The sequence below is a fragment of the Chiloscyllium plagiosum genome, unplaced genomic scaffold, assembly GCF_037043375.1.
Source record: "Chiloscyllium plagiosum isolate Xiang-an unplaced genomic scaffold, Cpla_swu_hap1 HiC_scaffold_26, whole genome shotgun sequence".
NCBI lineage: Eukaryota > Metazoa > Chordata > Chondrichthyes > Orectolobiformes > Hemiscylliidae > Chiloscyllium > Chiloscyllium plagiosum.
In genome coordinates this window covers 35,091,831-35,118,793 of record NW_028270164.1, presented here as the reverse complement: position 1 = coordinate 35,118,793, position 26,963 = coordinate 35,091,831, and the positions used below count along the sequence as shown (strand labels likewise).

General features: G+C 40.7%; 1 protein-coding gene across 1 annotated transcript in view; it reads left to right on the top strand.

The window, feature by feature from the left end:
• LOC122563224 (ADP-ribosylation factor-like protein 8A) overlaps positions 1-25,703 on the top strand; it is a 52,904-nt gene extending 27,201 nt beyond the window's left edge. The window contains exons 3-7 of the mRNA XM_043716808.2: positions 1,102-1,175; positions 2,084-2,177; positions 9,867-9,934; positions 14,763-14,833; positions 25,541-25,703. Coding sequence (XP_043572743.1) covers positions 1,102-1,175; positions 2,084-2,177; positions 9,867-9,934; positions 14,763-14,833; positions 25,541-25,590 — 357 coding nt within the window. The 3' untranslated portion in view covers positions 25,591-25,703. The remainder of the gene's footprint in view (positions 1-1,101; positions 1,176-2,083; positions 2,178-9,866; positions 9,935-14,762; positions 14,834-25,540) is intronic.
• The last annotated feature ends 1,260 nt before the right edge of the window (positions 25,704-26,963 follow it).

Genomic DNA, 26,963 nt, shown 5'->3' with positions numbered 1-26,963 from the left:
TAAAACCGGTTCCATATATGTACATATTATTTCTCTTGCAAAGGAGAGGCCCCTAAATAATGCAGCATCCAGTATGTGTGTACTCAAATTGTACAGCAAATTTTGTCCAATTGCAAAATTGCATCTAATATTAAACACTGTTTGGTTTCAAATTTAAATAAAGCTGGCAATTAACTATCAACCAGCATTGATGTGTGCATTTTCTGTGGCAACACCCCTGTCAATTAGTCTACTTGCCAAGCAATCACATGCAGTCCTGTAATGTAACGTAGGTGCTGTATCCCCTTGAATTGGTATCCTTGCAAATTGCTGAATTTAGTGAGTATAAAACAAAAACCTTTCTTGAAGTATTTCTTTTCAGAAGTTCAGGTTTTCGAATAAGATGTCGCATTGCAAGTTTCTAAATATTTTTCTGTAATAAAATCTGATGAATTTTGATATGGTTGATTTTCTGTTGACCAATGATATGCTTGCATGTACTCTATTGGGGAGTTGAGGATGGTAAAGAATGCAATTAGCCATTCTATTCTTTCAAGTAAATAGAATATCCTCCCCTTTTCTGCAGCATCACCTCCGTAAAATCTTATTACTAATTGTCTACAAATGAAACTAACTTTTTTTTTCAGTTTGCACTGAACTATGATTTAGTTCAAGGTTGTCTTGTGCAGCCTACTTATGAACATTTTCCTCCAGTCAAAGAAATAGTGATAACTACTGACTGGCACACTTTGGGCCCTTTTGGATTTGGCGCCTGTAGGATTTGAAATTGCAAAAATATAACGTGTGATTTATACCTTGGTTGGTTTGCAACTAGCCCTCAAAGATCCAATTTAAAATACAGTGTTGGGTAGCCTCTGTGAAAATGTTTTTATTTTGATCTTTGTGATGTAAGTTAAAGCATTTTATAGTGATATGTCCAGGAGAGAAGAAAAATTGTCAATATGTTGCATGATTGTCAGTAAGGACAGGTCTGTGACTGCATGATAGCAGGTAGAAAAACTTGAAATCTGCTACATAAGAAGGAAACTGGCTGAGCAGGATCAAACTTGGACTACATTTATTCAAAGAATATTTTATATTAATTACCTACCTTAATTTTAGCTCTGGGACATTGGCGGGCAGCCTCGATTTAGAAGCATGTGGGAACGTTACTGCAGAGGAGTCAGTGCAATTGTGTAAGTACTTAAATTGGAGAAAATGAATTACAGTACACTTATCATTTGACAGCCTGTTCGATCTTAAATTATTTGGTGTTGTCACAACAGAAGTGTCTAATGAGGTCATTTTCTTTGTCTTTCTAGTTAGGCGTTAGTCATGTCACGTTTCCTTAACACTTCTTTCTGTATCTTGTCCTTTTGAAACAATTTTCTTCACTTTCCTCTCATCCCCACCTATTTCAAAACATTGTCTTACTCATATTCCTCTGGGTGTCAGATGCTGTCCATCACTTGTGTTAAATGACATGGTCTTTGGTGAGTTTTGAGATGGACATGAAGATCAAATCCATCCCTGTGCTTAATAGCTGCATGTTTGCATTGAACAATGATTCCTGAGCAGCAATTGGCAAGTGAATTGGTTCACATTCTTTCTCATTTCTAAGCTCAGTTGCCAAAGTACAGGTAGGCAATCCTTTATCAAAATCCGAAAAGCTCCAAAGTCCGAAGGTGTTTTTGTGAAGTTTTTTTCTCATTAACAAGATTGGGCATGCAAACAGTTAACCCAAGTCGTCACCCTCTCGATGCGTGTCACTCAGATGTGATGTGGTGGACATGGCCCAACACCGCAGGCCTCAATTCTGTTTCAAGGCCCTGTTTTACTTAGTGAGGCATGCTCCTCTGCTAAGATTTTTCAAAATTGCACCATCAAACTGTCACTTTTCCTGAAATTGAAACAATTCTGAATTCTGAACGCCAGTTGGTCCCAATCATTTATGATAAAGAATTGTGCACCTGTACTGATTGTCAATGCTGCCTTAGCACAAATCATAAGGAGATCTTGATGTTTACTGATTAGCTACACATTAGAGCCACGGTGGCTTTCAAACAGAATTTATTAATAAATTTCACATTTGTGCATTTTTCAGCTACATGGTGGATGCTGCAGACCATGAGAAGACAGAAGCTTCAAAGAATGAACTGCATAATTTATTGGACAAACCACAGTTGCAAGGCATCCCAGTACGTTGATTCTTTTTCGATTTATAAATAATCTAACCTAGGTATTCTGAATATTTAACGAAACAGTAATTTTCAAAGTCTTAGAATTGGAAGCAAATCTTTAAAATTTATTGTATCATTCTGATTTGGTAATGAGGTGATAACATTGTGGTGATACAGAGCTTGCAGTATGCAAATAAAAATTCTGATTTAGATATTTTCAAATGTAATATCTAACAAAATTCTAGTCTCTGGTATTTTGATAAAAGACTTAGTGAAGTGTATGCAGTCAGTTAATACTTAGCTTTGCTTGAATAGTGTCATCTTGTACTCTTGAAAATTGCTTAAGCACTAAAAGACAAGGGTACTGCTATAGTTTCTGGGTTTGTCTTTTATCTGTAGAGAGAAGCTACCTTAGTTATTAAACAGAATGCATATTTGACAGCAAGGCTCTAATGAAATGGTTAGAAGTGTGAATTTGAGGCAGTTTGAGTTTTCAGATCAATATAATGCACTGGAAACATGCTATTTACGACTATTATTCTACAATAATGCTTCAAGAAGTGTCAATTTAATGATTACAATAATCAGTTATTGCTGTTAGCATTTACATTTTTATAATTTAACTATTTGTGAAGTTTTCCTTTGAGTAAAGAGATCATTTTGTTACAATTTTGACATAATTGATATCCTATAAGCAATTGTGTAGTTAATGTGAAATGCTCAAATTATGTACCTTTTTGACTTGGGCATTCTCGTCAAAGAAAATATTGAGCAAGCTCAAGTTGAGAAACTGTCAAAATTGCAAAAATGTGTACATAAAGCAAGTTGAAAATCTATTTAAATTTAACAGAAAATGATTGAAATACTCAACAGGTCATGTAGCATCTATGAAGAGTTGAGATGACCTTGATGGCAAATTTACACTCTTATCTCTGTCTTTCCTTATGCTGAACATTTTCTGTTTAACACCGCAGATTTCTAGCATTTCTTGTGTCTTACCTTCTTGTATCCATTTTTGAGTAAAATGGCTCAAGTAAAACTTAGACTTTTTTAACACAAGCAAATATAAAGACTAACAAACATTATGGACCTGTTTTGACAATGCAAGAGCATAATGAAGAAGGTGGATTTAAATAGTGAGATGGAATCTATGCTACGTTATGATGAGCTCTCATTATTTCTGATATTGTATGACTAAGTGTTTAATTTTGATACTGTTAAGGACAGTATACAATTTATAGTAATAGGAGAAAGTGATCAGAATCGAAAAGTGAGAGGCTGGAAAAGCACAGCAGGTCAGAAAGCATCTGAGGAGCAGGGGAATCGACGTTTCATGCATAAGCCCTTCATCAGGAAGGTGGTGGTAGAGTGTGGAGGTAAGAGGGCAGAGAGATAAATTGGGAGGGGTGGGGTGGAATAGAAGAATATAGCTGGTTAGGTGATAGTTAGATGCAGTTGGAGGGGGTGACGGTGATAGGTCGGAGCGGAGGATGAAATGGATGGATGGGAAGGAAGGTGGACAGGTAGGACAATTCAAGAGGGTGGATGCCAATTTAGAAAGTTGGATCTGGGATGAGGTGGGAGGGAAGGGAGATGAGGAAACTGGTGAAGTCGACGTTGCCATATGGTTAGAGGGTCCCAAGGCAGAAGATGAGGCGTTTAGATTAGGTTAGATTACTTAGTGTGGAAACAGGCCCTTTGGCCCAACAAGTCCACACCGACCCGCTGAAGCGCAACCCACCCATACCCCTACATTTTACCCCTTACCTAACACTACGGGCAATTTAGCATGGCCAATTCACCTGACCTGCACATCTTTGGACTGTGGGAGGAAACCGGAGCACCCGGAGGAAACCCACGCAGACACGGGGAGAACGTGCAAACTCCACACAGTCAGTCGCCTGAGGCGGGAATTGAACCCGGGTCTCTGGCGCTGTGAGGCAGCAGTGCTAACCACTTCCTCCAGACGTCGGGTGGCGAGGAATTGGCGGTGGAGGAGACCCAGGACTTGCACGCCCTTGGCGGAGTGGGAGGGGGAGTTGAAATGGTTGGTGGGATTGTTTGGAGAATGTGTCCCAGAGTTGTTCCAAGAAACATTCCGGGATTTGGCATTCTGTCTCCCCAGCGTAGCGGAGACCACATTGAGAGCAATGGTCACGGTAGGTATGAGGTGTTTGGATGTGCAGGAAAATCTCTGCTGGATGTGGAAGGATCCTTTGTGGCCTTAGTTGGAGGTGGGGGGGGGGGGGGGGGGGGAGAGATCTGAGCGTAGGTTTTACACCTCTTGCAGCATTAAGGGAAGGTGCTGGGAGTGGAGGATATGTTGGTGGGAGTCATGGATCTAACGTGGGAGTTACAGAGAGAATGGTCTCTGCAGAATGGTGATGGGATGGGGAAGGAAATATATTTCTGGCAGTGGGGTCTGACTGTAGGTGGCGGAAATGGTGGCGTATGATACACTGTATCTGGACATTGGTGGGGTGGAAGGTGAGGATTCTATCGTTGCAGGTGGAGGTGCGGAAAGTGGAGGAGATGTGCTGGAGGGCATTGTTGATCACGTGAGATGGAAAATTGCGGTCATTGAAATAGGAGGCCATCTGTGATGTTCAGGAGTTGAATTGCTCTTCCTGGGAGAAGGGATCTGTGGGATATCTCTCCAGGTATCTGTGGGAATCGGTGGGTTTGAAATAGATGTCCACATTGATTCGGTTGCTGGAAATGGAGTTGGAGAGGTTCAGGAAGGGGAGGCTGGTGTCTGAGATGGTTCAGGTGAACTTGATCAGGGTGAAAGGTATTTGTGAAGTTGATGAACTGTTCAACCTCCTCGTTGGAGCAGAAGGTAGGGTCGATACAGTCATCAATGTAGTGGCAGTCATCAGAGTTCTGGAATCCCACATCTTATCAAGAATTCACAAATCTGACTGACCCAGTCAACCCCTCATCTCCACCTGCTTTTGCACCATTGAACTTATCTCCTCATAACTTGACACCATCCTGTCCCCCTTGGTCCAAGAACTCCCCACATACATTTGGGACACAGCCCATGCCCTCCACGACTTTCGATTCCCTGGTCCCCAGCGCCTCATCTTCATCATGGACATTCAGTCCTTGTACTCATCCAACCACCATGTCGAAGGCCTCCAAGCTCTCTGTTTCTTCCTGTCTCACCGACCCAAACAGAACCTCTCCACCGACACATTCATTCGATTGGCCAAACTGGTCCTCGCTCTCAACAACTTCTCCTCCTCATCCTCACATTTCCTTCATGCAAGAGGGGCAGCTATGGGCACCCGCATGGGTGTCCTTTGTCTGTCTCTTTGGATACTTCAAACAGTCTATCTTCCGTAGTTATACTGGCACCATTCTCCACCTTTTCCTCTGCTACATTGATGACTGTATTAGTGCCACCTCGCACTCCCACAAGGAGATTGAACAGTTCATCAACTTCACAAACACCTTCCATCCTGATCTCGAGTTCACCTGGACCACCTCAGACACCTGCCTCCCCTTCCTGCCTCACCTCTCCATCTCTGTGACTGGTGACCGACTCAACAGGGACATCTACTTCAAACCCACCTACTGCAACTATCTAGACTACACCGATCCCCCCTCCAACTCATAAAAATGCGATCCCTTACTCCCAATTTCTCTGCCTTATCTGGTCCTAGGAGGAGCAGTTGCTCTCCAGAACATCCCTGATGGCCACTTATTTCAAGGATAGAAATTTCCCCTTCCATGTGGTCAACAATGCTGTCCAATGAATCTCCTCCACTTCCTGCTCCTCCAATCTTGAATCCCACTCCTCCAACCGCAACAAGGGCCATGCCCCCGCCCTTCACTCCCAGTACCTTCCTTTGCCACCACAAGTGGTATAAAACCTGCACTCATACCTCTTTCTCCCCCCCCCCCCCCCCCCCCCCCCCCCCCCCCCATACACACACACACACACACACACACACACACACACCTCCATCCAAGGCCACAGGGGATCTTCCAAATCCGACAGATTTTCCTGCACATCCAAACACCTCATCTACTGTGTCCATTGCTCTCGATGTGGTCTCCTCTACATTGGGGAGACAGGATGCCAACTTGTGGAATGTTTCTTTGAACATCTCCGGGGCAAACGCACCAAAAAACCCCATTACCCTGTGACTGACCCCTTCAAAATTCCCCTCCCACTCCAACAAGGACATGTAAGTCCTGGGCCACCTCCACTGCTAATTCCTAGTCACCAATGTCTGGAGGAAGAACGCCTCATCTTCTGCCTTGGGACTTCCATTTGCCATGCAAATGATTGAACTCCCAACCACATGACATCAATGTCAATTTCACCAGTTACCTCATCTCCCCTCCTCTCATTTCATCCCAAATCCAACCCTCCAACTCGGCACCAACCTCTTGAACAGTCCTACCTCTCCATCTTCCCTTATACCTATCCGCTCCACCCTCTGCTCCGACCTCTCACCATACTCCCCACCTCCCTCACGTTCATCTATCAACTTCCCAGCTACCTTACCCCCAGCAATACCCCTCCTCCTATTTATCTCTCAGTTCCCCTCCCCACAGTCCTGCTGAAGAGCTTATGCCCAAAACATCAATTCTCCTGCTTCTCGAATGCTGCCTGACCTGCTGTATTTTTCCAGCGCCACAAGTTTCGACTATTTATGGTAATAGACAAGTGTTTCTATTTTTGTACTGTTATCATGATTAATGAATGCATGTCAGCAGTGACAGACTTGTGGAACCTTCTGTATCTGATTCAAGGTTGTGTGTATATGGCTAAAGCTCAGTAAACCATGTTTTAATGTTTAAAAATCCTAGATTAAAGGGATGCACATACAAAATGTCTAACCTCAGTAAACATCAAGCTCTGTTGTGGAAAATACTATATCCTATCAAATACTATATCCTATCCTATCAATTATATCTGGTATTACTTTTGCCATGCAAATGATTGAACTCACTTTATTTGCTGATGCTGTTTTCATTTGAGGTTTTGCTACTTTACAATATTTAAATGAGCGATGCAAGTGAAATAATTATTCAGTTATTATGGTGCAGTCACTAAATCCAAAAATGTTGTTTACTAATTTTTCTAAAAATGTTCATGTTTGGTCATTTAAGCACTGTATGAAAACAGTAACATTTAATTGAATTTTATTTAAACTTATTGAAGAAATGTAGGTAGACTAGGCCAGCATTTAAATTTCCATCCCTGTTCGCCCTTGGGAAGATGCTAATGAGACACCACCGTGAACTGCTGCAGTACAGGTAGTGTTGTTGGGAAGTTGTTCCAGGATTCTGATCCAGTGACAGTTAAGGAATGCTAATATAGTTCCATGACAGAATAATATATAGTTTGGAGGGGAACTTGCAGGTGGTTATGCTCCCATCCATCTGCACTCCTTGGCCTTTCGATCCTTGAAGTTGTGGACTTAGAAAGTGCTATTGAATGAATCATAAGTTGCTGCTTTCATTGTGTAGATGGTATGTGTTGCTCTCTCTGTATCGTGGTGTCGGACGTACGTGCCAAAGGTTTTAGATGAGTCATTGAGTCATCCAGTCACGTCATTCAGTCCAACTCCTCTGTGCCCAAGCTGACCTTGTTGCATTTGGCTCATATCCCTTTAAACCTTTCCGGTTCATTTCCCCATCCTGATGCCTTTTAAATATTGTAATTGTACCTGCCTTCACCACTTCCTGTTGTAGCTTGTTCCATATACTCTCCACCCTCTGAGATGAAGAAGTTACCCCTCAGGTTTTTTTTTAAAAGAAATTCCCCTCTCATCTTAAACCTATGTCCTTGAGTTTTGGATACCCACACTCGAGGAAAAAGATCTTGCCTATTTCATCTATTTAATGTCCCTTGTGATTTTATAAACCTCTATAAGATCACCTCTCAGCCTCCAAAGCACGAGGAGGGTGAGAAAAACCCCTGCTTGTTCAGCCTCCCCCTATAGATCAAATCTTGTAGTCCCAGTAACATTCTTGTAAATCCTGTCTGCGTACTCAAGTTTGACAACATTATTGCTAAAGAAGGGCGACAAGAATTGGATGCAGTATTCCAGAAGTGGCCTCACCAATGTTGTGTACAGTCGCAATATTGCATCTCAACTGCTATACTCTGTGCACTAACCAATGAAGTCAAGCATGCCAAATGCTGCCTTCACTACCTTGTCCACCTGCGACTCTACTTTCAAGTAACTGCACATTTCAATCTCTTTGTTCGGCAATACTCCCCAGAACCCTACCATTAAATACATATGTCCTGTGCTGATTAGCCTTCCCAAAAGGTAGCATCTCACATTTATCTATATTAAATTCCATCTGCCACTCCTTGGCCCATTGGCCCATCTGATCAAGGTCCTATTATACTTTGAGGTAATCATCTTCACTGTCTGCTAAACCACCTATTTTGATGTCATCTGCAAATGTACTAACCAAATCTCCTATATTCTCATCCACATCATTTATATAAATGACGAAAAGCGGTCAAGTAGGCTGTTTTTGCTGCCGAGCTTTGTCGGTAGTGAGCAGACTTTGTAGAGTCCAGAGGTATTGCACTCCAGCGAGCTCTTAGTCTCTGACCTTTTGTTTTGGCTACACATTTATAGGGCTGATTCAGATACGTTTCTAGGGGGTGGAATTTACCTTTGTACATGTTTTTTTTTAAAATGTGTGTTCACGGAGATGGATTCACATACCACAGTGTCCTGGATGTGCAAGGTCTTTGTCCAGTGGTGTGGATAACTGAAATGATTGGCAAACAGACTCTGCTGTGCAGTCAATCACTCATGTTGTCCTAACTACTCTTCTGTCCTTGCTCACCCTACCCCAAAAAAATAGTGGAGCCCACAGTCGGTCGGTCTTGAGTTGCTGTCAAAGTGACAAAGGTGTATCAGTCACCCCAGTAATTGCAGCAAAGACTCTGCTACCACAATAGGCTGCATGTTTCACAAATAGCTATTCAGATCCTACCCCTATGTTAACTTCGCTTCCCTGTGCACTTTCAATTTGTGATGTCGTGATTTGGCCTCTGGGCCTTCCCTGCCTGTTGTTATAACTGACTGGCTCGGCCTTTCTCATCATTGCTCTCAATTCTGAAGCTGTTCTGCCTTGCCCAGCTCCAGATCTTTCTCCTTTTCATCTCAGCCAATCCTTTATCTATTTCCCTTTGATGTCACATCTCGTCGTTTCATGGTAGCCTCAGCACCTGCTGTTCCCTGGCTGTATTTTCACTCCCTTTGCATCACATTGATCCCTACTGTTCCCAGTCTGTACTCTAAGAAGCATTTGCTTCTTAATCTGCCTTCCAGTTTCATTCTAAATGTTATGAATTCTTTGTTTGGCACAGAACACTTTTCAACAATTCCTTGTTAAATTTAGAGATCTGAAATACTGGATGACTGAAGGAAAGGCCTAAATTTAAAATGTATATTTTTTCTTTTGTTCTTGCCTCCCAGTAATGGTAATAATGAATTCAAATCTCTATTTTAAATGAACAAAAACTCATACTTTAAATGATCCATTTTAGCAATGCTTGCAAATCAGTAGAGTGTTTATTGGTGACAAGTTATGTTATTGTCACTATTTTTAACCTCTGTTGGTAGAACCGTTGCATTTGATATAAACGAACATAAAATTTCACAGATTAAACATTCATGAGGCACTACATTTTGAATAATCTGGCAAGTCTCTTTTTAGGTGCTAGTTCTTGGGAATAAGCGAGACCTACCTGAGGCGCTGGATGAAAAGGAACTGATAGAAAGAATGTGAGTAGCATGCTTTTATGGTATCAGTCCCATCAACTTAACTTCCAATTCATCTCATTAACTTTCAAGTAAATACCTATTGATTAAACTCGCAACTAGTGTGTTTAACATAAAATACATCCTAAAGTACTGATCATATGCAAAATAAATGTATTATGAACAGTAGCCATCTTGTCACATGGTAGAAAGTCAACAGGGTAGATCCTAAGCTTTTAAAAGTGAAGGAGATAAAGAGTGAGCCGAAATAGCAAGTTTGTTGTAGCTGATGACTGCTACTTGTGATGGAGAAGATAGGGCTGTATTGGAGGCGATAAAATCCTTATAGGTACAAGCTCGGATGTCAGGCTGGAGGAATTTACACACCTTGACTGAGATGGCTGCAACAGGACTGTAAATTAGGTTGAGGATTTTTAATTCATTAGAGAACAATAAACCAGTATATTTTGGGGTGACAGTAGTGTAGTTTCACTGGGCTAGCAATTAAGAACCCCAGGCACAATTTCATGGAGCCATAGGTTTGATTCCCATCATGGCAGTTGTGAAACTTGAATTTGCTAAAAATCTGGAATAGAGAGCTGGCCTAATGGCGACCATTAATCACTGTCAGTTCCCATAAAAATCATCTGGTTCACGAATAGCCCATAGGGAAGGAAATCTGATCAGGCCTACATGTGACTCCAGATGCACAGCAATATGGTTGACTGTAAACTGTCATCTGAGCAATTAGAAATGAGCAATAAATGCTAAATTGGCCAATGACTCCCAAATCCAGTGAGAGATTTTTAAAAAGAGGTTGACTAGCATTTTTGGGGGAAAATTTTGTATAAATTACTGCGAACAATAAAAGTGGGAGGTCAATGAGGAAGTGTGGTTGAAGCGAAGGCTGAGGTTAATGAATAGTTAAGAATTTCACTGGATGAGCAAAGGCAAATCATGAATATGGAGGGAAATGATCTTAGACTATTGAACATAAACAATTTTTTTTCAATTTTCATGAGTAATAGAAATGAAAGAATAGAATCAAAAAAGTCTAGTTGGCAGGAATAAAGTAGCAGCTCTAGTTCATTCAGTCTCTATTGTTTAAATAATCTGTTAACTGAAGCTGTACTGACATTTCGCGAGAGATTTTTAATCAGCTTGTTCAGATATGCTATGACATGCCTTTGGAATAAATGGGACTTCAATCCAGACCCTCTAGCACAGAATTTAGGGATACTACCACTGTGCCACAACACGCTTGAGGGGTGCTGTTGATGACTTCAACCACGAAGTTATTTATGCAATGGATTGAGTGGAAATTGGACTAAAAGAGTTTCTTCTCCAATTGCCTTTGAGATGACTACAGAGCTACATAGTACTACACACGTAGACCTTTGAGGAATAATATAATTAGAGTTAGGGCAGTAGTTAAGGGGATGGAGGGAACATTTTGGTAGTTTTGATTGAGTGGAAGAGAGTGGTTAACTACTTTAAACAGCAAGACAGCAAAGAGGTTTTCTGTGCTGAAGTGTCCTCTGATTATTGACCTCTATACTCAACTCTGTGTCCCTCTGTAATCTTAGACCTCTAATCAGGCTGCCTCTCAACTTCTTCCGCTCCAAGAAAAACAACCCAAGCCTATTCAAACTTTCCTCATAGCTTAGACAGTCCAGCACAGGCAACATTCTGATAAATCTTCTCTGCAGCCTCCCTAATGTAATCACATCCTTCCCATAATGTGACCAGAACTGCCTGCATTACTCCAGCAATAGCATGACCAGCATTTTAAACTGTTCTTGTTTCTTTCCTTCCACTAATAAAAGCAAGAATCCCATATGCCTTTTAACCCCCTTATCTACTTGACCTGCTACTGTCAGGCATCTGTGGATATACACACCAAGGTTCATCTGGTCTTCAGTACTTTCTAGGGTCCTGCCATCCAACCGTTGTCTTGTTAGCTCTCCTCATGTGCATTACTTCACATTTTCGGGTTTAATTCTATTTGCTACTGTTTTTTCTGCCAACCATTCCATGATATCCTCCTTCAGTTTATAACTATCCTCAATATTTACCTGTACCAATTTTAGCAATCTTGATTATACACCTACATTTTATATATATCACAGATAGCAAGGGCCCCAGCACTGAGCCAAGTTTATGTGGTTGTAAATGAAGGTATCGTGAAATAGTTTGAATCTTATCCAATGTTTATTTTAAGCAGCTATAATTCAAAAGTGCAATAGATCTTTGGAAGTGGTAATAGGTAAAGGGGTTGCTCGCAAATGAAGTTGCATTTGGCAAGAAATTAGATTTTGGGTAAGCATTGAACCAAGCAAAGTGACCAAATTCAGGTGAAGGAATTAATTTGAACTTGAAACCCCAGTTGTCAAGGAGTAATGAGTGGAAAATTGACAAAGTAGCTGAGAACTGTGATTTTTCAAATTGCTGCAAGTTCACAGCGGTGTTCCTCTGGGTATTCTTTTTAATTATTGATTAGCTGTATTTGCATATAAAAGAAACACACAAGCAATAAACACAGGCTAGAATCCAGCTAGATTTATTGTGGACAATTCTGAGCATCAGGCTCAATATCTTAAGGCTCTAGAGAAATTTACTAGCATGGCATCTAGAAATTGTGCAGAAGCTGGATTATTTCTCTTTGAGGTCGATAAGGTTAAGAGGAGATTTAATAGACCTGTTCAGAATTATAAAGGGATTTGGTTGAGAAAAAAAGGATATACTGTTTCTAGGGACAGAAGGATTTGCTAACCAGAATTAACAGATTTAAGGTAATTGTTGCAAGAACCAGAGATGAAGAGCAAAATCTTTACTGTTATCAATGAAACACAGTAAAAATATCTTAATAAATCTTATCCATGTGTATTCTGAGTGAGTTCTTAAGTAGACTTTGCGAATTTGCCGAGTGAAAAATCTCCCATTCTACTGGTCAACAGTTAAGTAGATATCTCTAATTTAGCGCTATAATTGCTCATCCTTCAGTAGTTTGCACTCCTAACATTGTCTGACTGCACACCTGCCTCACATTTATCTGTTCAAACACTTTCCATGTCTGTTAGCACAGGTCACTCCTAGCTAGACTTTTATCTTCCACCAACCGTTAGCTTGGGGTTATTCAAATTTTTACTTCCAGTGCCCTGACTCTGACCCATTCTTATTTGCTTATCATCCATCACATATTGGCTCCCAGTTAAATAATGCCTTGGTTTAAGATTTTCTTTTTTTGTAGATTACTTAGTGTGGAACAGGCCCTTCAGTCCAACAAGTCCATACCGACCCGCTGAAGCACAATCCACCCAGACCCATTCCCCTACATTTTACCCCTACATTTTACCCCTTCACCTAACACTACGGGCAATTTAGCATGGCCAATTCACCTAACTTGCATGTTTTTGGACTGTGGGAGGAAACTGGAGCACCCGGAGGAAACCCACGCAGACATGGGGAGAATGTGCAAACTCAACACAGTTGCCTGAGGCGGGCATTGAACTCAGGTCTCTGGAGCTGTGAGGTAGCAGTGCTAACCACTGTGCCACCGTGCCGCCCACGTGTGTTTTCAATTCTTCCCTGCTACCCAAGTTTATCATTGTAATCTTCTCTAGCACTTAGATATTTGTGCTTAGCCATTCTTCTCTCTTTTTATCCCTGATTTTATTCTGTCAGTATTGATGACTGTGCTTTCAGCTGTTAAAGCTCTAAAGCAAGTTATGTGTCTCCCTCTCTTTCCTCCTATAAAATGTTCCCTGAATCTGTAGAACTGGTTTTTGGTCATGTGCCTCAATATCTCCTCGGTTAGTTCAGTACAAGACTTTTTGATAATGTTAAAAATCACACAACACCAGGTCATAGTCCAACACGTTTAATTGTAAGCACTAGCTTTCGGAGCGCTGCTCCTTCATCAGGTGGTGGTAGAGAATGCTCCTGTATGAGAATGCTCCTGTTTAGCACCTTGTAATATTATACAAGTCAAAGCTGCTATATGAATAGTTTGTTGTTGTAATGCACATCTGAAAATTTTCATTCGCCAATGCAACAGATTCTGTAATGTGCGTGAATCACTGTTGCTGACCTGAGGTTTATTCATCACTTTTGAAATGAATCACAACTGAAATGTTTCCCTTACCTATAATGAGAATTCCTTTTTTTTCAATCATGCGTACACAATGAGTTTTGACATTAAAAATGTTGCAAATCAGAGAGCCATCCCCGCTCTCGCTTCACGGAAAGTTGGAGGTCTGTTTCAATGGATTATCCCTCCAATTGGATGACAGCTGCATCAGTCGTTTGGCAATGATGCAACACACCAACTGGAGTTTCTGAACCAGTGTGCTCCTTGCTCCACCTAGAGGTGATTTTCCTAAAAAGCACAGCCTGATGAATATTCTACAAAATCTATCCCATGGTGGATAGTGCAAAAAAAATGTATTGCCCTGCTTTTTTTTTACTTTTCACTGCATTATGTAATTTCATCACTATGTAGGTAATAAAACTAGCATTAAGTCTTTACATTTAAAAACTAAAATCCGAAGTAAAATAATAAAATATTGCAACTATCTAGCTATTGGAACCTTTGAGGAATTTTGTAAAGTTTTACCATTTTTTTCCAAAAGGTTGGAAAAATGTTTTAGTTAATTATTGTGAAAATGAAGTTGTTTATCTGTTGACCACAGTAAGTTTTTTTTTGCTAAGTTTACATAGATATAATTTGCAGACCAGTAATCCAAAGCCATTCTCATTGAATTTTTGATATAGACATTACTAGTTGCATTGTTAGTACATTGAATTTTTTTTAAAAGCTATATTTCATTTTCCCTTTATTTCATGATGTCAGGAACCTGTCTGCTATCCAAGATCGAGAAATCTGTTGCTATTCCATCTCCTGCAAGGAAAAGGATAACATAGGTAAGCACTTATTGGCAAGATTGTGCTTTCACTTTCAAGGGATGTGGGTAGTGAAGCACGTCTTTTGATTTCTTTCAAAATTTTGGTTCCTTTTGGTTGGAACTGAATCAAGATGCAAGTTGTACTTCGGAAATAATAGAAGATCCTTATGGAAAATCAGACCTAAGATAATGGATCTTTTTAATTTAAGTTATTTCATTCATCTAGGAAATGTTCTGAGATGCTTTGCAGAAGATTTGTCTGTACTGAGAAGTAGTGAAAATTAGGAACGGCAACTGATGATATTGACACAATTTTGAAGAAGCTTTTAAATGGAATGAGGGATGTATATGGGGCCATTTGTAGATGGCACACCAGACAATAAAGTCAGGATGGTTAAAAGTTGTTCTATTGATGGGATGGCAGAAGGAAAGTGCATAGAAGAACTGAATCAGAAGATTTTTGGGCAACAGTTTGGAATGCTGAAAAAAAGACTTACAGAAGGTGAATCAGTTTGAATGAAGAACTGTCCTAGTGAGGTCCACTATAGAGGAGATTTAGTGGAGCAGACAGATGAAGCCAGCCCTGTTGGAAAACTGAAGATATGGAGCAATAATATAGGGCAAAGAAAGTCATTTAGAACATAGAACATAGAAGAATACAGCGCAGTACAGGCCCTTTGGCCCTCGATGTTGCGCCGATCCAAGCCCACCTTACCTATACTAACCCACTATCCTCCATATACCTATCCAATGCCCGCTTAAATGCCCATAAAGAGGGAGAGTCCACCACTGCTACTGGCAGGGCATTCCATGAACTTACGACTCGCTGAGTGAAGAACCTACACCTAACATCAGTCCTATATCTACCCCCCCTTAATTTAAAGCTATGCCCCCTTGTAATACCCGACTCCATACGCGGGAAAAGGTTCACACTGTCAACCCTATCTAACCCCCTAATCATCTTGTACACCTCAATCAAGTCACCCCTAAACCTTCTTTTCTCGAATGAAAACAGCCCCAAGTGTCTCAGTCTTTCCTCATACGATCTTCCTTCCATACCAGGCAACATCCTGGTAAACCTCCTCTGCACCCGTTCCAGTGCCTCCACATCCTTCCTATAGTATGGCGACCAAAACTGCACACAATATTCCAGATGCGGCAGCACCAGAGTCTTATACAACTGCATCATGACCTCAGGACTCCGGAACTCAATTCCTCTACCAATAAAAGCCAGTACGCCATATGCCTTCCTCACCGCACTATTTACCTGGGTGGCAACTTTCAGAGATCTGTGTAAATGGACACCAAGATCCCTCTGCTCATCCACACTACCAAGTATCCGACCATTAGCCCAGTACCCCATCTTTTTGTTATTCTTCCCAAAATGAATCACCTCACACTTAGCTACATTGAATTCCATTTGCCACCTTTCTGCCCAGCTCTGCAGCTTCTCTATATCCTGCTGTAACCTGCCACATCCTTCCTCACTGTCAACAACTCCTCCGACTTTCGTATCATCCACAAACTTGCTCACCCAACCTTCTAACCCCTCTTCCAGGTCATTTATAAAAATGACAAACAGCAATGGTCCCAAAACAGATCCTTGCGGAACACCGCTAGTGACGGCACTCCATGAAGAAACTTTGCCATCAACTACTACCCTCTGTCTTCTTCCATCCAGCCAATTCCTAATCCAAACCTCCAACTCACCCTCAATGCCATATCTCTGTATTTTCTGCAGTAGCCTACCATGGGGAACCTTATCAAACGCCTTACTAAAATCCATATATACCACATCTACCGCTTTCCCCTCATCAACCTCCTTCGTCACCTTTTCAAAGAATTCAATAAGGTTTGTGAGGCACGACCTGCCCTTCACAAAACCATGCTGACTATCCTTGATCACATTATTCCTATCCAGATGTGCATAAATCCTATCCCTTACAATTCTCTCTAAGACTTTGCCCACAACAGAAGTGAGACTCACCGGCCTATAGTTACTAGGGTTATCCCTACTCCCCTTTTTGAACAAGGGAACCACATTTGCTATCCTCCAGTCTTCTGGCACTACTCCAGTAGACAAAGAGGACATAAAAATCAAGGCCAATGGCTCTGCAATCTCCTCCCTTGCTTCCCAGAGAATCCTAGGATAAATGCCATCAGGCCCAGGGGACTTATCTATTTTCACCTTTTCCAGGATTTCCAACACCTCTTCTCTACATACCTCAAAGCCATCCATTCTACTTATTTGTGACTCAGTATTCACATCGACGACAATGCCCTGTTCCTGAGTAAATACTGAAGAAAAGTATTCATTCAGTGTCTCCCCAATCTCTTCCGCCTCCACACGCAACTTCCCACTACTATCCTTGACTGGACCTATTCCTACCCTAGTCATTCTTTTATTCCTAACATACCTATAGAAAGCCTTAGGGTTTTCCCTAATCCTACCGACTAAGGACCTTTCATGTCCCCTCCTTGCTGCTCTTAGCTCTCTCTTCAGGTCCTTCCTGGCTACCCTATAACTCTCAATCGCCCCAATTGAACCTTCACGTCTCATCTTGAGATAGGCCGCCCTCTTCCATTTAACAAGGGATTCCAATTCCTTATTAAACCACGGCTCCCTCGCACGACCCTTTCCTCCCTGCCTGACAGGTACATAATTATCAAGGACACTCAATAGTTGCTCCTTGAACAAGCTCCACATATCATTTACACTCTTGCCTTGGAGTCTACTTTTCCAAGCCACACATCCTAAGTCATGCCTCACCGCATCATAATTTCCCTGACCCCAGCTATAACTCTTGCCCTGTAGTACACACTTATCCCTCTCCATCACGAGAGTAAAAATCACCGAATTATGATCACTATCCCCAAAGTGCTCACCTACCTCTAATTCTAACACCTGGCCTGGTTCGTTACCCAGAACCAAATCCAGTATGGCCTCACCTCTTGTTGGCCTGTCTACATATTGTGTCAGGAAACTCTCCTGCACACATTGAACAAACACTGACCCATCTAATGAACTTGAGCTATAGCTTTCCCAATCAATATCAGGAAAGTTAAAGTCCCCATAACAACCACCCTATTACTGTCACTCATCTCCTGAATCACCTTCCCTATCCTTTCTTCAATGATTCTAGGACTATTAGGAGGCCTGTAAAAGACTCCTAACAGGGTGACCTCACCTTTCCTATTCCTAACCTCAGCCCAAACTACCTCAGATGGCAAGTCCTCATCCATCGTCCTTTCCACCACTGTAATACTATCTTTGACAAGCAATGCCACACCTCCCCCTCTTTTACCCCCACCTCTGACCCTACTAAAACATTTAAATCCTGGAACCTGCAACAGCCAATCCTGTCCCTGTTCTAGCCATGTCTCCGTAATAGCCACAACATCGAAGTCCCAGGTACCAATCCACGCTGCAAGTTCACTTACCTTATTTCGTATACTTCTTGCATTGAAGTATACACACTTCAAGCCACTTTCCTGTTTACAGACACCCTCCTTGGAAATTGATGCCATGTTCCTAACCTCCTTACACTCCAGGCCCTGCACCCTGAAGCTACAATCTGGGTTCCCATGCCCCTGCAGAGTTAGTTTAAACCCCCCCCCCCCCCAAGAGCACTAGCAAACCTCCCCCCAAGGATACTGGTGCCCCTCAGGTTCAGGTGTAGACCATCCTGTTTATAGAGGTCCCACCGTCCCCAGAAAGAACCCCAGTTATCCAAAAACCGGAATCCCTCCCTCCTGCACCATCCCTGTAGCCACGCATTTAAGTGTTCTCTTTCCCTATTCCTCGACTCTCTATCACGTGGCACGGGTAACAAACCAGAGACAACAACTCTGTTCGTTCTAACTCTGAGCTTCCAACCTAGCTCCCTGAAAGCCTGTCTAACATCCTCGGCACTCCTCCTACCGATGTCGTTGGTGCCAATATGGACCACGACTTCGGGCTGCTCCCCCTCCCCCTCCAGGACCCGGAAAACACGATCAGAGACATCACGTACCCTTGCACCTGGGAGGCAACATACCAAACGTGAGTCTCTCTCGTTCCCACAAAACCGCCTATCTGTGCCCCTATCGAGTCCCCAATTACTACTGCTCTGCTCTTCTTCACCCTTCCCTTCTGAGTAACGGGGACAGGCTCCGTGCCAGAGACCTGAGCCCCGTTACTTACCCCTGGTAAGTCATCCCCCCCACAAGTATCCAAAACGGTATACTTGTTCTTGAGGGGAACGGCCGCAGGGGGTCCCTGCACTGGCTGCTTCCTCCCAGTCCCCCTCACTGTCACCCATCTATCTGCCATCTTTGGAGTTACTACTGCCCTATAACTCTGATCTATGACCCCCTCTGCCTCCCGAATGATCCGAAGTTCATCCAACTCCAGCTCCAGTTCCCTAACATGGTCTTGGAGGAGCTGGAGATGGGTGCACTTCCTGCAAGTGTAATCGGCAGGGACGTCGATGGCATCCCTCACCTCATACATGTTGCAGGAGGAACATTGCACTGCCTTCACTGCCATCCCTCTAAAGCTAACTTTTATTTAAAAAAAACTGGGTCTAAAGAATACAACAAGCAAAATTCAGCACTTACCTACTTACCAAAACAGGTGTTATTATTAGGTTAGAGGAGGAGGGCGGGTGGGAGGCACTACCCGTGTAGTGCTTCGGGTTCCTCTCCTTCGCGCTTTTAAAGGGGGAAAAAACCTACCCAGGTAAGCTTACACTAACTGCTTCCGGGTCTCGGCTGCCCCTCTGGTCGTCGTCACTTCCCCCTGGTGCTCCCGCTCTTTCTGTGAAGAGAGAGTGAAAGAGAAAAAAAAACACCGCTGCCCGCTACCGGTAAGCACTTTTAAAACCAAACGGTCTTACCTTCGCTGCTGCTCGCACTGGAAATGACCGGCCGCTTCGAAGGGTGAGTATAAATACTCACCGCTTTCCTTCCCGGCTGCCCCTCTGGTCGTCGTCACTTCTCCCTGGTGCTCCCGCTCTTTCTGTGAAGAGAGAGTGAAAGAGGAAAAAAAACACCGCTGCCCGCTACCGGTAAGCACTTTTAAAACCAAACGGTCTTACCTTCGCTGCTGCTCGCACTGGAAATTTGTGTCTTTGACAGTTTTAGTCTTTTAGCCTTGCTGTGATAAACAGCATGAACAGTGAATGGAAGGATTGGACTAACGAACATAATTTTTTGAGGTGACACCTTATTCAAGAATCTTAGGTTGGACATGTCAAAAGTGCAATATTCGAAAGCAAGGATGATTCTCTTTGAAAGAAAGGGACAACATCTGAAAATCTGTCAGAAGTTAAAGACTGAATGGTTAGCAGATTTGAAAGTGGATCTCTAAGGCAGATAAACCTGGAAAGTGAATGTGAAAGTGAAGAAAGGAGAAAAGCTGCCTCTTCTTTTTACACGTGTTCTGTTCAAGCCTTGCCTTGTAGGAGGTTTTGAATGCCATCCATTATGCATAAGCAACAATGATATTCACCTTTTTAAAATGTTGCAAATGAATTCCTGGGTAAACAGGATGTGCTTCATTCAATTCTCAAGTCTTACTGCATTGTGACATGTGCTTGTCCAGAGGTCCTTTCGGTTTACTTGTTATTCAGTTTGTTATAGCTAATACAAGATATTTTACTATCAGCGATGCAGCACTCTGAACCCAGCAGGGTTTGCATTTAATCGTAAACTCAGCTGCTGGAATTAATTTGTAATTTGAATAATGGAGGAACTATTGGAAAATCTATTGTTTCAATAAATTGGAATTTTTATTTGAACATGAATTGTAATATTCTGTAATAATGTAAAGAGCTCAAGCCCAGCTATAGCCTTCCGATGCAGGCAATGGACTTGGGCAGCGAGAGTCTGATATTCATGTGCTGTCATTCCTCAAAAGTTCTCAAAGTGTTTCATAGGAAACACATTATGAATTGCAGCCACTGTTAACTAAAATATAAAGGAGACATTTTACTCTAGATGAGGTGAATGACTGACTGTTAATTTGGTCTGATTCAGTCTAAAACCCAATTCAAATACTAACCACTCCCTGACGGACTGACCATCTCCCTCCTGAGATCACGGTTACCATTCAGTATCTGCTTGATCATAAAGTCTTTTTCAGACTTGCTGGAACAAATATCCAGGAACTGACCTTATAAGTAGCCAGCTTCTGATATGTATTTAAACATTAACACTCTTCCTTGGTGACCAAGCATCTGCAAAACCTTGATTAGGACCAGCTTACAATTAACTTCCAGGTCTGACCTCATGAATAAATTAAAATCACAATCCAAAATTCACAGTTTTGAGTTCATAATTCCAATTCAAAATTAACAAACAAAGTAAAAATAATGAAAAAATCGCAGTGGGTTGTAACAATCCCTTCAGTTCTAAGAACTATGTCCAACTCCTTCTTGAAAATCTTCAATATTTCGGCTTTAACTACTTTCTGCGGCAGAGAATTCCACAGGCCATTCGTTTGGTGAAGAAATTTCTCCTTGTCTCAATCTTGGGCATGCCATTAAAGATTATTCGACTGCTTAAATGCAGATAAGCATCCAGTACCCATTGTGGGATTCTTGTGGTGCGGTAGTTGTTTCCCTACCTCTGAGCCAGGAAGCCGCGATTGAAGTGCTACCTATTCCTGAGGCGTGCAATACCATCTCTGAACAGTTTGATTTGAATATATCTTCAAAGCCTGTCTTGAATGCCTCAATTGAATCTGCCTGCACCAAACATCCAAGCAGAACATTCCAAACCAGAACAATCATTGTATAAAAACTGGTTTGTTTTAAATCTTGTCATGGTGCCTATTTTGCAAATCACTTTAAATCTATGCCCCCTTTGTTCTTGTTCCTTTAATGAGCTGGAACAGTTTCTCTGTACCTATTCCATCCAGTCTCTTTTGAGATCTCTTAATTAGTTTTGCTCCATGGACAATTGTACCAACCTCTTCAGTCTACCCTCGTAAATTGAAGGTTCTCACCACTGAAATCTTTCTTGTAAAACCCTTGTGTATTCTGTCCAAACACTTAGATCTCTCCTATAGTCTGGTGCCCAAAACTGTGCACAGTATTCTAGCTAATGTCCTACAAATGTCTTACACATGTTCAGAATCACCACCTGGCCGTTGTTGTCTATGCCACTATTGGTAAAGCACAAGATACTGTCTGCTTTATTAACTGTTGCCTCTACATGCCATCTTCTTCAGTGATATCTGCACAGACACATCCAGGGCCTCCTGCTTATTTCATCTAAAACTAACCACTATTTTATATTGTCTTTATATGCTCTTCATATCAAAATGCATCACCTCACACTTCTGCATTAAACTTAATCTACCTCTCTACCCACTCCACCAAGGTGTTTATGTGCTTTTGAAGTTCTGCAATGTTGTCTTCACTGTGTAATGCTTCCAAGTTTCTTGTGATCTGCAAACTTTGTCCCCTATCCATTTGATCTGGATCATTAATGTACACTCATTCCTCTGTATCCATGAGAGTTTCATTTCTGAGAACCCCTGGAATGAAATAGTTCACGAGTGCAGAGTTTATTTAAAAGTAAATTAAAAATTGCAGACATATGATTTTTGCCTGCGGACATTTTGGCGTGAATAGGTAAATTTGTGATTTCATGGACACCAAGAATTTACTGTATATCAGGAAAAGCCAAAATACCAACATGGATCGCTGGGTCTCCACTACAAACCTCCCTCCAGCCCAAAATTGCTCATTGACCATTAATTACCATTTCCAATCAATCAGCCAATTTTGTTCATGCTGTTAGTTAATCTTTAACCCTTTCACCCAAATAGACCAACACTTAAACTGGGGCTGGGCACAAATTTGAAACGTATTTTGATTATTGTGTCGTAGTGACGCTAAAAGAAGCTTCTGCTTCCCTGAAGATTTGTCACAATCTCTTTAGTTGCTTCCAGTAGTTACTTTCCTAGCGGAGATCAGATGGTACCTTCAGGCCCAGGATCTTGTAAATTTACCATTAGATACATTAACACAGAAGTGATAGCTTGAAGACATCATTGTTAGTATTGCTCTAACTATATAGTCATGATGATCAGGACTGAAAATGATGAATTGTTTGTCATATTGTTACCTGATCTATTGGTCTCTCTTCACACTGATTTTGCACCAATTGTCTTGCAGATGAGGAAATAGCTGCTGTTTAGAGGATTGCTGAATCAGCCATAAAACACCGGTCATTAGGATCATATGTCACTGAGATTAAATGTCTGTTGGACAGCATTGGGTTCATGATGTATACTTATGAAAATGGCTCTGTGGTGCAGGCTGATTGATCTTTTATTTTCCTTGTGCATTAATGTTTATTCAGTGTTGTTGAAAAGGTATGAGATTTGGAGCAACAGTGACAGAATGGCCATTTTAAATGACAGCAAGTCAAAGACAGCTTCAGTGTATTTTTCCTTATGTTATGAAGTTGAAGGTGTGTACAGTACCTTTAAGAGAGAGTGAATACTGTTCTGAACTGAAATTATAAGCACCTGTGTATATGACTAGATGGCATACTAGATAATTGAAAACATGTAACATTTGGATACCTGAGTTGCTGTTTGGTTAAATTTGAATTGTTATCAAATCAGTTTAAATTATGTCAGGATACTAAAACCCAATCAAGTTAGAATTTATTGTTTTGCCAACATCGAACCAATGAGATGATCCAATGTTGGGGATATAAAAGTGCAGACGTTTTGAAAATTGCAGCGAGAGTAACTGCCATTGAGAGAGATCCAAGAATTAGGAAACACTCCATCAAAGGTACCTTTTCATATGAAACACATTCGGAGTAAAAAGAAAGAAGACAACCTAGGGAGATTAGGTTAGATTCCCTACAGTGTGGAAACAGGCCCTTCGGCCCAACCAGTCCACCCCGACCCTCCGAAGAGTAACTCACCCAGACACATTTCTCTCTAACTAATGCACCTAACACTATGGGCAATTTAGCATAGCCAATTCACCTGACCTGCACATCTTTGGACTGTGGAAGGAAACCGTAGCACCCAGAGGAAACCCATGCAGACACTGGGAGAATGTGCAAACTCCACACAGCCAGTCACCCAAGGAAGAAGGATACCGAAGACGACAGCAGCTGTGTGATGTTGAAATTAAGTTAATGTAATTTTAATGTGTCTTATTCGAACAGCATATTGTTATACAGATAATAAGCAGTTAAGAGAAAGGGGGAGATTAGATTTGTGAATAGATGCTGTTTAATGTTCACTTTTAGAGTTTAAGAACTAAATTGATATTATTTTCTTTAAATATTGGAATTTGGGAGTTCTCTCTTTCTTATATTTTAACAGATTACGAGGCAAGTTGAGCTTTTCTGGGTGTTAGGTTTAATTAACAGAAGGGTTTACTGCAGTATTGTAACACTTAACATGCAGTCCCTGACCTGAGCACTTTCTGTACCACTGGATGAGCTGCACACTTTAGTATTCTGATTGTTGCTTAATTTGCATTAAGTAGCTAACCTGATGTAGAATAAAAGCAGACGATACTGTAATATGTCAAAACCTTCAACAATGCATTATGAAGCAGTAAATATATTGAGGGAGCATAGTTCTCATTGAGATTTTGGCAATCTCTCATTTGATTCTGTAATGGAGTTCATCAGTAACAGTGATGCATTTATTAATAGAATTAGAATTAGGTTTATTGTCATGTGTGCAGTGAAATGTGCACTACCAAGTTTTGGCACTAAAATAGATTGGGTATAAAAATGGAGAAATAAAGAGAAAAACTAAAAGATCTACATTACCATTCTTCATAGTATAAATTGGGAAAATAAGAAATAAATTTAAAGATAAACATTTTTAATAATAGTATAATTCTTGTTACTGTTCTAGTAATTAGTCTCTGAGCCAAAAATCTAGCAAAATGAATTCAAATCTTGCTAATGTAGTTGGAGGATGAGTTCTGTTCATGTGAGCAAGTCTGGAATTAAAAGTATATTGTACCATTAATAATGATAGTGAAAATGGTGAACTATTGTTAATACCTATCTGGTTTACTACGAGAAAGGACAGCAAACTTCCTTCACTTTTTTGTCTTTATATGTAGCCAGACACAAGAATGTTTGATTTTGAACTGTCCAGTGAATGTGAATGATAGGCAGTAATTGTCGTGACATTCAGATGCCCTGAAGGAATATTTAAAAATCCAAGTGCTCTTTCCAGAATTATCATTTCAGTAATGCATGCTACTGCATTGGAGATGAATTAGATTCTTTGATCCTGTGATGTATTTTATAAGAGAAAAAAATTGAACAAGTAGTACTGACAACTCTGTGGGACTTATTATTTAGCATTTTAAAAAAGAGTCAAAAAGAGTTTATTATCTTATTGTATTTTTACAGTTGCTGTATATTTGCCCTGGTCAATGGCTTTCATTCTGGTTAATACATTCGAGTTTAATTTTGTATACATTCTGGTTAATACATTCAAGTTTAATTTTGTATACATTGGCATGTATCTTGAAAGTGGCTACAAAATTTGAGCAGTATGTACTGAACAAACTTGGCAGTTTGCAAAGGCACATAATATATAAATGTAGAAAATGGTTTATGTTTGGATTTGCTGCTTGTGCTTTTACAATTAGAAATCATTTTCAGTGACTATATATAAAAATCTATTGAGTGTGGAGTATTTTACCACTTGCATTTCTAATTTTCTACAAATTAATTTCAGATATAACACTACAGTGGCTCATTCAACATTCAAAGACCAAACGCAGCTGAGAACAAGGATGTTGATTTCTTAATCACCCAGGACCTGCCATAGTTAACCCTGACCTCTTTCCCTGGAAAGAAAGTTTAGAAAGCTGTCCAACAATACTGAGGTCAAATTAAAGTTTTTATCACAAGAGAGTGTACAATATTATTTTGCACTTTTTTATGTTTTTATATAATTAAGCTAAGTTACTAAATCTGATTATGAAATTAATAATTTACCCGCTGTCAGTTTGAAAAGGGTTTTGTTATTGTATAAATGGGATGTTTTTATTTTTAATATGCATGCTTTTAAAGCCCCATTGTAGGAAGGAACTCCTTTTATCAGGATGCTACAGTTGTTGCTGTTGAGGAAGCACGTTTACATTCCATTGCATTAACTGAGCATGCTCAGGTATTTGTGCAGTGGACAATTGTTATATTGAGTAAATATGCATTTACTTCATTACTCCACCTAACAAGCCTAGTCTTGTTATTTGAACCTCAATAACAATTGTGGGGAGTATGGAGCTACTTGAAAAAGTGATTGCATTTTTATATATTAAAAAGAAGTCAATGAAGTCATCTACAGAGAAGCCATATCTCTTGTATCTTTAATTGTAAGATGTTCTAAATGTCAATACAAAAGAACCCATCCGATGAATGCCTGTTGCTGGAAAATGATGGAGAGAGATGATGTATGGTCATCATATAATCTACCATGTACATTAAGGTGTTGAAGGTTTTACCCGTTCATTACAAGAAAACTTGCAGCGCCTAGGAAACTAGGGATTAGTATTTGCAAATGCCTGATATCTGATTTGAATATGTACTTAATTTGCTAAGTTGCTAAATGATGTTGTTTACAAGATCTGCTATTTGGAGAAAATATTACAGAGAATAACATGGCCTTAAATTAAAGTATTTAGTTTACTGCTCCGTGGTGGTACTGTAAATCAAAGCATGTTATTCAGTTTGTCATTTTCAATAATATCAAATGGTGGACAGTGACACTGAATTGTGATGCAGAGAGGTGTGATTTGGTTCATCGTGCCTGCACCAACTCTCTGAGGAAGTCTAAGGTGTGGTTTGGTATCTCTCTCTGTTATTTGGCATGTAACGTGCATTGTCACCTTTTTAAGGGTTAGTACTATCACTAGTCCGATGATGTGACTTGAACCAGTTTTCTCTGATATCCTTGCCACATAAATTATATTTGTGCTTAATAGCTGAAATCTGATTCCAAGATTTTTTTTGATATGCGTGTAGTTTTTTTAAAAAAGCAACATTAAAGCATTGAAATCTACTCAGGATGGGGAAATGAGACAAGCTACTATCCGCTTTTTAATTTCTCTTGCTTTTTTGCCTGCATGGTTCCTTAAATGTTTAAACTGCTGCTGTAT